Source organism: Vulpes vulpes, chromosome 1, assembly GCF_048418805.1.
Source record: "Vulpes vulpes isolate BD-2025 chromosome 1, VulVul3, whole genome shotgun sequence".
NCBI lineage: Eukaryota > Metazoa > Chordata > Mammalia > Carnivora > Canidae > Vulpes > Vulpes vulpes.
Genome location: NC_132780.1, coordinates 140,327,380 through 140,337,540, shown reverse-complemented (window position 1 = coordinate 140,337,540; position 10,161 = coordinate 140,327,380). Strand labels below are relative to the sequence as shown.

At 50.6% G+C, this 10,161-nt stretch overlaps 1 protein-coding gene across 1 annotated transcript; it reads right to left on the bottom strand.

Annotated features, from left to right (window-relative positions):
- Positions 1 to 1,641: 1,641 nt before the first annotated feature.
- PTCRA (pre T cell antigen receptor alpha) lies at positions 1,642 to 8,254 on the bottom strand. The gene is made up of 5 exons (XM_072746495.1): positions 8,194 to 8,254; positions 4,374 to 4,406; positions 3,667 to 3,987; positions 2,758 to 2,802; positions 1,642 to 2,085 (listed from the first exon to the last, which is right to left on the bottom strand). Exons 1-5 carry the CDS (start codon positions 8,252 to 8,254, stop codon positions 1,655 to 1,657), a joined length of 891 nt encoding a protein of 296 aa, XP_072602596.1. The 3' UTR covers positions 1,642 to 1,654.
- Positions 8,255 to 10,161: the final 1,907 nt, after the last annotated feature.

Sequence of the window (10,161 nt, the reverse complement as noted above, 5' to 3'; positions counted from 1 at the left end):
GCTCAAAGAAGTATGTAGAATTCTATAGTGCACAGGATCAGGACACCCTTCTGAGGTCCTCCATCTTCTCAGGCTTCATAAGACTTAGGGGAGACTTAGGGCCTGGCCAAAGTCCTTGATTTATCAAGACCCAGGAACCCTCCTGGGACATACCTTTAAACAGCCACAATAGGGTCTGAGCCTGGGGCAGGGCAGGATTGGGGAATTGGAGCATGAGGAGGAAGGGCATTGAAGCTTAAAGGAAGCTCTGGGGATCCCTGGGTGGCGCAGCGGTTTAGCTCCTGCCTTTGGCCCAGGGCGCGATCCTGGAGACCTGGGATCGAGTCCCACATTGGGCTCCCGGTGCATGGAGCCTGCTTCTCCCTCTCCCTCTCCCTCTGCCTGTGTCTCTGCCTCTCTCTCTCTCTCTCTCTCTCTCATAAATAAATAAATAAAAAATTAAAAAAAAAAAAAAAAAAAAAAAGGAAGCTCTGCTTCCAGAAGGAAAAAAAGGACCTCTGAGAGGACATTTACTGAGGCACAAATTAGTTTGGCAGGAGCCCTGGACTCAACATCTGGGCTGAGGTCTGGGAAGGAACAGTGGCTGGAGAAAATCTAAGGTTGTGGCTGGACATGCCCACACCCCAACCCAGCCTATCCTTCCCTCAGTCTGTGTGTTGGGGAAGGAGCAGGCCCTGTGGGAATAGTGGACAGATTCATCCCCAGAATCTAAAGAGAGGCAGGAACATCTGACAGAAGGTGAGAGATGAGCAGTGAAGACAGTGGGGGGTTTTCATGGAACAGCAACTGAGAGGGCTCAGAGGTGGGGGCAGCTTTGACATGGACACCATGAGTGGGCAGGATGTTAGAGGAAAGTTCCTAACACCACCTTGGGGGAATGAAGACTAAAGCAGCACTGCTGGTCCCACAGACTGTCCTATGCTGCCTGGATTCACATGAAAGCACCAGACTCCTGTAGTAATGACTGGAGAGGAACCCTTGGAAAGGCTGGATCTCCTGCCAGTGCTGGAGAAACAGACCAAACACTCCATTGTGGGGGCCTCACATACTATCAGTGCAAGAACCCTCTTTAGGAAACAAATCAAAAAAATCTTGTTAGTGCCTGGCTCTGGGTTCATGCTCAGTGAATATTTGTTAAGTGAATAATGACCCTTAATTGATTAATAAGGTGTAAGTTTGGAATTAACATCCAGGCTCTTGGCATTGTACTGTCCTGTTACCCTGGGATCCTGGCCCTGTTTATTTCTGCAAGTCTGTACAAAGCTTCACATCAGGCCCAGCACCCCGCCTTCCTGGCTTCCTGGGCTCCTCGCCCTGACCTCTCCCAGAGGCTGGGTGAGGGTGAGAAATGGGGGGTGGGAGTGGGGGTGTCTTCCCATGCCCGGCTGCGGGAGGAGACAGAAGTAGGACAGTGTCCTCCCTAAGCGCGGCATCACTCTGCAGTTCCTAGAGTCTCACCCTCGGGAAGCCCTCTTCCTCAAGGGAGACTTTCCAGATGGCTTTTTCAAAATCTGCCAAATTTCCTCCTCCCAGGGCAGACATGAATTCAAATATTTCATGTGTGTCATTTAAGTTCTCCTTTAATTAGTCTCAGTTCCCTGCTCCTCAAATGTCCCAGTACCTGTGGACCACCACCCTCCTCCCTCAGAAGCCCTCAATCGGAGGCGGGAGACAGAGCCCAGCCCCAGAAACTTCCAACTGCAGGAGGAGGCAGGTCACAGACAAATACTGCAAGGCTTAAGGAAGGAATACAGGGTGGCTCACGAGCACCAGGCCCAAGCTCGGTGGGTAGAGAGCCTCCCCTCCTCCCAGCCTGGGCTCCGGGGCTCCGGGCCGCCGGCGGGGCTGCGGCGCGCCCCCAACTGCGGCCAGTGCAGGCGGCGGGGGCTGAGGGCGCGCCCGCGGGCGGAGGCTGCGGGAGACGGCGGTGCACCTGCCGGCCCGCTGGGGCGCGGGGAGCCCGGGGTCCCCCCCGCGCAGAGGGCAGGCCGCGGAGGCGGCTGCAGGTCAAAAGCACGTCCAACAGTAGCAGCTTGAAGAGCAGTAGGCGCAGCGCCCCAAGCCGCAGCGCCTGGCCCCGAGTCCCTGCGGAGAGAGACTGATGAGCGGTTAGGGGCCTGGAGAAGGTTCTCCCAGGAGGAGGGGTCTTGTCCTCCCGCCTCTCCCTCCCCGCCATTCCTCCTCCCTGCCACCGTCCCCAAAGCCGGGGGAAGTCCTCCCTGGCGTCTAGCCTCAGCTCTAACCGTTAATAATAACACACACCTTCCTAGTCTTCATTTTATTTTATTCCCCCCAAACCAGGGCGATGTAGGTCAAGCAGAGATTAGCATCTGACGCAGAGGAGAGTAACCAGCCCCAAGTTCTTTGGGTGGTGAGGAAGCAGAACCCGACTCAGGACTTTCTTTGTCTGGTGGGTGTTGGGACTGTCTACCACTCAGTCTCCCGAGGCTCTGATGCTGAGACCATCCATCTGGGCTGCCCCAGGAAAGCTTCATGGGGCCTTCTGTTAGCTGCCACCTACACTTTTCAGCTGGTGTCCAGAAATTAGTTTGGGGTGGGAGGATCCACTACCATTTCCCCATGGGGAGACTGAAGCACAGGCTTGCCAGTGCCCCAACCCAACAAGGCAGCCTCTTCCGGGAACACCCACCAACACCCAGCCACCAACCCAACCCCCACCCCCACCACCCCTCCCAAAGAGTGGGACTATCAGGCTAGACACAAACAGGGCTCAAGATCCCGGTCCCCAGTACTCACCCGTGAGACGCTCCCAGAGGCAAGTCCTGGCTGAGGAAGCCCCTCCTGGCCACCAAGGAGAAGAGAAAAAGTCTTTTGGGATGGGCTCTGCCCTCCACCCAAGCTCTGTGCCCCAGCCCTGACATACAGCAGCTGTTCATGGCAAGTTGTATAAGTGGACAAATGAACCAGCAGCAGGAAACCTGAGCCCATTTGCTACAATTTCTCTCAGGGACTCAGATCTTTCTTCCTCCCCACTGTCCACTGTTCTGTGCCCCAGGGAGGCTGAGGTGCCTCAGCACTTTTAGACGAGGACCTGATTTTCTTAGCAGCCTTCCTTGAAAGGCAGGGCATTTGTTCAACAAACATTCCCATTTGGAAGATGACAAAACTACCATAATCCAAAAAAAGGAGGTAATTCATCTAGTCATAATCAGAGTTGGCTTTGGACATGTCCCTTAACATCTCTGTGCCTGTAAAATTGGGAAAATGGTATGACCTACTTTATGAATGTACAGTGCTTAGAACAGTGCCTGGCACAGAGTAAACAATAAGAAGATAGCATTTTGTTATTTGATTATTGTTTGGTTCTTCTAGGTAGGGTGTCATACATGGAGTGATAGAGAAAATAACCTAAGGTACATAAACATAGATATCAACCCTAGGTAATAGGAGGGAGGAGGTATTTTTACCTCTTGGAAGTCATGCATCAGAGCCTGGATTTGAAGTCTGGATATTTGAAGGAGTTGCAAATCCAGGACTCTGGGCCCCGAGGCCACCCTGCTCTGAGCCTGCCCATCACCTCATTCAGATGGTTGGCATCCCCTCCATGCCCCCATGAGAGCCTACCCCTGTCTCCCACCGTATCCTGTTTCCAGAGCATGTGGGAGGGGCAGGGAACATCCGCAGGGGCCCAGGCTCCATCCCCACCTGACAGCTGCAGGGGCTGTGTGCTCTGGCTCTGGTCGCCAGCCTCAGGCCCAGTGTGGCAGACCAAGTTTTCCCAGGCTGCCAGCTCCTCGGAGGGCAGAGAGAGCTGAGCCAAGCTAGTCCAGGTGCCGTCAGCCTCTGGGGAAGGGCCGTAGGTGAAGGCGTCCAGTGAGCTGCCATTGCCAGCTGAGAACCAGATGGGGCTCTCAAGACCAGGGGGTGCAACATCGAGGACCAGACAGACCACCAGCGTCTGCTGCTTCCCGTCCACCAGCAGCGTGATTGGTGGGGCCAGAGAGGGGAAGGGTGTGCCACCCACACCTGGAAGAGAGCATGCACCTGTGGGGGGCTAGGTCTGTCTGGGACAGCGTCTCATAATAGGCTTCTGTCTTTCTATTTAGGTTTGCTTCCAGCATCCATCTATCTATCCTTCCACCCACTCATCCATCCCTCTCTCCTTGTATTTGCCCATTGATCCATCTACCCTTCCCCCATCAGCCATCTTTCCTACATCTGTTCTTTTTACCTTCCATCTGTATGTCTGTCCATGCTTCCATGCATCCATCCTTCCCTTACTTATCTATTATATCTGAACCTATCTCTGTCAGGAACTGGGGATAAAATACTGATGAAGACATTGCCCCCACCCTCAAGGAACTCAGTCCCATGGGAAAGATCACAAACGCATAAACAAATTCTTATAATACCTTGTTGTGCCAGCCTCAGGAGGGTGGTTACCGCTGGGGAGGAAGGGAAGGAAATAAGATCTGGAATGAGATCAAAGAGGGCTTCGAATGTATCTGTAACTTTTTGTTTCTTTTATCTGATGCAAATATGGCAAAGTTTAAACCATTTGTTAATGTGAGTGGAATATCCATAGGGGTTTATTACATTGTTAGTTCTTTTCTGTAAGGTCTGTAGTAGTTTTGTTTTTTTTTTTTTAAGATTTTATTTTTGGGGCACTTGGGTGGTTCAGTTGTTTAAGTGTCTGCCTTCAGCTCTCAGGTCATGATCCCAGCCCCAGTTGGCAAGGGGCTCCCTTCTCAGTGGGGAGTCTGCTTCTCCCTCTCTCTCTGCTGTTCCCCTGCTTGTGCTGTTTCTCTCTCTCTCTGTCAAATAAATAAATAAATACAATCTTTAAAAAAATGTTTTTTTAAAAAAGTAATCTTTACGCTCAGTGTGGAGCTCCAGTTCACAACCTGGAGACCAAGAGTCCCATGCTGTACTAACTAGGCCAGCCAGATACCCCTAAAGTATTTTTAAAAGAGCTTTGTTCAGATATAACTTATATACTATACAATTCACTCATTTCAAGTATATGTCTGTATTATTTAATAGCTAAAAAATTATTACTATTTTAAATATTTATTTGAGAGAGATAAAGAGTGAGAGAGAGCATAGAGCAGGAGGGAGAGAGAGAAGCAGGCTCCCCACTGATCAAGGAGCCCAATGTGGGGCTCGATCCGAGGGTCTGGGGATCATGACCTGAGCAGAAGGCAGATGCCCAACAGACTAAGCCACCCAGGTGCCCCTCATAGTTAAAAAAAATAAAAAATCATATGGGTACCACAAACATCTGTATTTTCCAGAATAGTCCTGATTTTCCACAGGCTTATTCTTTTCAGTAAAGATGACAAAATATATAATGACCAAAATGTTACTCTTGAATAGTTGGGTTTTTTTTTTTACGTTTTTTAATTTATTTTTTTAAATTTTCTAAAATTTTATTTATTTTACTTTTTTAAAAAAGATTTATTTATTTATTCATCAGAGACACAGAGAGAGAGAGAGAGAGAGGCAGAGACATAGGCAGAGGGAGAAGCAGGCTCCCCTCAGGGAGCCCAATGTTGGACTCATTCTGGATCCTGGGATCACACCCCGAGCCAAAGGCAGATGCCCAACCACTGAGCCACCCAGGTGTCCCTATTTTTTACATTTTTAAAAAATTTAAATTCAGTTGCTAACATATAGTATAACACTCAGTGCTCATCCCATCAAGTGTCGTCCTCAGTGCTTGTCACCTAGTTACCCCATCCTAGTTGGATATTTTTTTAATAATAATAAAATCTCAAAGATTAAAACCCACAGACAGGGTTGCCCTGGTGGCATAGTTGGTTAAGTGTCCTACTCAGTTTCAGCTCAGGTCATGAGATCGAGCCCCAGAATCGCTCTGCGCTGATCCTGGAATTCACTGGAGATTCTCTCTCCTTCTCCCTCCGACCCTCCCCCGACTCTTTCAAATAAATAAACAAAATATTAAAAAAAGAAAATCCATAGTTAAACCTTGAGTTAAATGCAGCCAGGTTAAAGAAATACCCCAAGGGGGCACCTGGGTGACTCAGTGGGTTAAGCATCTGCCTTCTGCTCAGGTCATGATCCCAGGGTCCTGGAGTCCAGTCCCCACATCAGGCTCCCTGCTTAGCGGGAGTTTGCTTCTCTCTCTCCCTCTGCCTGCCACTCTCCCTGCTTGTGTTCTCTCTCTCTCTCAAATAAACAAATAAAATTAAAAAGAAAAGAAATACCCCAGGGTGCAGGAAAGGACACCAGAGAATATTGTGGGGAGGTCAGAGTTGGCGGGGGGTGCTCAGGAAGGTTTCTTAAAGGTCAAAGAACAGACCTAAAAGTATGTGGATGGTAAGTACCCTACTCAGGATTTGAACTCAGGTCTCTTTGACCCTCATTCCCACAGACCACCCCACTTGGCAGGATGACTAAGAGTTTGCTACAATGACACAATGGATCAAGCCTGGGACATGGCCTCAAACAGAGTTGGTTTGACTCCTCACTTGTCTGCTCACTTTACTGATTCTCAATTGCTATGTCAATATAATGAGGTTAATGACACCAGCCCACTAAAATTGTTGTGAAGACTAAACATGAATGTCAAACACCTTGGCAGAAAAGTTTAGTATTTTCATCTTTTTTTTTAAATTTTTATTTATTTATGATAGTCACAGAGAGAGAAAGAGAGAGAGGCAGAGACATAGGCAGAGGGAGAAGCAGGCTCCATGCACTGGGAGCCCGATGTGGGATTCGATCCCAGGTCTCCAGGATCGCGCCCTGGGCCAAAGGCAGGCGCCAAACCGCTGCGCCACCCAAGGATCCCTATTTTCATCTTTTTTTTAAAAAAAGATTTTATTTATTTATTCATGAGAGATGCAGAGAGAGAGAAGGGCAGAGACACAGGTAGAGAGAGAAGCAGGGGACAGCCCCGGTGGCGCAGCAGTTTGGCGCCGCCTGCAGCCCGGGGTGTGATCCTGGAGACCCAGGATCGAGTCCCACGTTGGGCTCCCTGCGTGGAGCCTGCTTCTCCCTCTGCCTGTGTCTCTGCCTCTCTCTCGCTCTCTCTGAATGAATAAATAAATAAATCTTTAAAAAGAGAGAGAGAGAGAGAGAGGAGCAGGCTCCATGCAGGGAGCCAGATGTGAGACTCGATCCCAGGACTCCAGGATCATGCCCTGAGCCAAAAGCAGACGCTCAACCACTGAGCCACCCAGGTGTCCCTAGTATTATTATCAATAGTAATATTAATAAGATATGGGAAACAAAGGAACTCGAGAAAGCTGAGAGTGAGCTCCAGGACCCTCGACCTCCTGAGCCTCTTCAGTTGTACAGATGGAGTTACTCCCCAGGTTGAGGTTAGCATATACCTCCTCCATGAAGCTGCCCAGGATTGCTCCTCCTCACCCTGGCTGCTTCCTTCTCAGAGCTCAGACCTCCTGCCATGGACTTTCTTTGTTCCACATGGATATGATTTATCTCCCCAGCAAGGGAGAGCTTGTGGAAATGCTGGGGGCCAGCTTTATTTTTATTTATTTTTAAAGATTTGTTTGACAGAGCACAAGCAGAGGGAGTGGCAGGAAGAGGGAGAAGCAGGCTCCCCACTGAGCAGAGAGCCTAAAGGAAGGCTCCATCCTAGGATCATGACCTGAGCCAAAGGCAGATGCTGAACTGAGCCACCCACGTGCCCCTGGGGGCCAGCTTTAGATCAAGAAGATGACCTTTCCCCACCACATACATACAAACATCCACATGCTTCTCGATGAAGCTGGAATTCTTTCCTTTAAACACAAGTCCTGGGCAGCCCGGGTGGCTCAGCGGTTTGGCACCTGCCTTTGGCCTGGGGCGTGATCCCAGTAGACCTGGGATAGAGTCCTACGTCGGGCTCCCTGCATGAAGCCTGCCTCTCTCTCTCTCTCTTTCTCTCCACGTCCCAGCCGTGGCTACCCCATCTCCACCCTCCCTGGATGCCTGGTGAGCTTGCTCTGGATTCTCTGCACCTCCAAAATGTGACTGCCACACTGCAGACTCCAGGGAGCAAGACTCAAGGCCCCCCGAGTGAGATAGCTGGAAGGCAGAATACAGTGGGGAAGGGAATGGTAGGCTTATGGTAAGACCCTCCTCCCCAGGGCCCCCAAACAGCCCTGTCATGCCTTCTCATATCCCACCCCATGAGGACCGGAGCTAGGGAGCAGGCTCAGGCAAGCTAATGGGGCACCGAGAGGGATGCCGGGGGGGGGGACTCACCTGTGGGCAGGGCTGGACACCCGAGGGCTGGGAGAAGCAGCAGCAGCCAAGTCCTGGCCATGGCCCTCCTGAGAGGAGGCAGGACCCAGCTGCAGACCTGAGCTGTGGGCTGTGAGAGGAGGCACCCGCAAGACTGCCTCCCAGGCTGCAGGCCCAGATGCTCCTCAGCTGCTCGGCCACCAAGTGGTTTCCTCCTGGTGAGGAGCCTCCCCCACCTGCACCGGGGCCCCCTAAGCCCAGTCCTCTCCCAGGGGCCAGCGAAGCCAAGGTGCCACTCCCACCCCTTACTCCCTCCTGTCTGAAGAGCACTTTGCGGTCTGCAAAACCTTTTCCCAGTCACTGGCTCTGGCATCTACAGGATGCAGAGCCCCAGGCAGTATTTAAGGATTTACATTCAGCATGTCCTTCTACCACCCAGCTGCTGTGAGCTCCATTTCACAGGTGAGGCCACTGAGGCTGAGAGAGATTGAGTGACCTGCTCCAGGCCACACAGCCGGCCGGGGTGGAGAGTGGGGGGGGGGGGGGGGGCGGTGCGGTCAGGGCTTGACCTATTTCCTGATGCGGGGCCTTACTGTGGCCAAGAAGCCCAACATGCTTCTTTCCATGTTGTTACAGCACCTCAACCACCCACCCGCACACACCCACATTTAAAAATAGAATTTATTTATTTTTTAAATTTTATTTATTTATTCATGAGAGACACAGAGGCAGAGACACAGGCAGAGGGAGAAGCAGGCTCCATGCAGGGAGCCCGACGTGGGACTCAATCCTGTGTCTCCAGGATCACGCCCTGGGCTGAAGGCGGCGCTAAACCGCTGAGCCACCTGGGCTGCCCGAAAAATAGAATTTATTTCTTAGAGCAGTTTCAGGTTTACATCAAAATTTAGGGGATGTTTCGGAGATTTCCCATGTATTCCCTTTCCCTTTCCTTGAACCCCTTTTATTTTTTATTTTTAAAATATTTTATTTATTTACAAGACACAGGCTCCCTGCGGGGAGTCCAATCCGGAACTCCATCCTAGGACCCTGGGATCATGACCTGAGCTGAAGGCAGATGCTTAACCACTGAGTCACCCAGGCGTCCCTGACCCCCTTTTATTTTATTTATTTTTTTTTTTTATGATAGTCACAGAGAGAGAGAGAGAGAGAGAGAGAGAGAGAGAGAGAGAGAGAGAGAGGCAGAGACATAGGCAGAAGGAGAAGTAGGCTCCATGCACCGGGAGCCCGACGTGGGATTCGATCCCGGGTCTCCAGGCTCGCGCCCTGGGCCAAAGGCAGGCGCTAGACCGCTGCGCCACCCAGGGATCCCCCCTGACCCCCTTTTAAAAATAAATTCTTGGGCAGCCCGGGTGGCTCAGCGGTTTAGCGCCGCCTTCCGCCCAGGGTGTGGTCCTGGAGACCCGGATTGAGTCCCACGTTGGGCTCCCTGCATGGAGCCTGCTTCTGTCTCGGCCTCACTCTCTATCTCTGTGTTTCTCATGAATAAATAAATTAAAAATAAAAATAAACTCTTAAAAAAAAAAACAAACGGGCATGCGTGGGTGGCTCAGTGGTTGAGCGTCTGCATTTGGCCCAGGTCATGATTCTGGAGTCCTGGGATCTCCCTGCATGGAGCCTGCTTCTCTCCCTCTGCCTATGTCTCTGCTTCTCTATCTCTGTGTCTCTCATGAATAAAATTTTAAAAAAATCTGTAAAAAAAAAAAAAACCCTGAATTATTTGTTTAAAAAAATAAAATCTTTTATAATAAGTTTTTTTTAATTTTTTTAAAATTTATTTATGATAGTCACAGAGAGAGAGAGAGAGGCAGAGACACAGGCAGAGGGAGAAGCAGGCTCCATGCACCGGGAGCCCGACGTGGGATTTGATCCCGGGTCTCCAGGATCGCGCCCTGGGCCAAAGGCAGGCGCTAAACAGCTGCGCCACCCAGGGATCCCAAAAAAATAAAATCTTAAAAAAATACATACATA

Coding starts and splice junctions, on each gene's coding strand:
- PTCRA (XM_072746495.1), bottom strand. CDS start 8,254: ATGGCCAGGACTTGGCTGCTGCTGCTTCTCCCAGCCCTCGGGTGTCCA. Junction 4,407..8,193: donor GTGTCCAGCCCTGCCCACAG/GTGAGTCCCCCC, acceptor CTTCCTCCCCAG/CGGTAACCACCCTCCTGAGG. Junction 2,086..2,757: donor CCTCTGGGAGCGTCTCACGG/GTGAGTACTGGG, acceptor CTCTCTCCGCAG/GGACTCGGGGCCAGGCGCTG.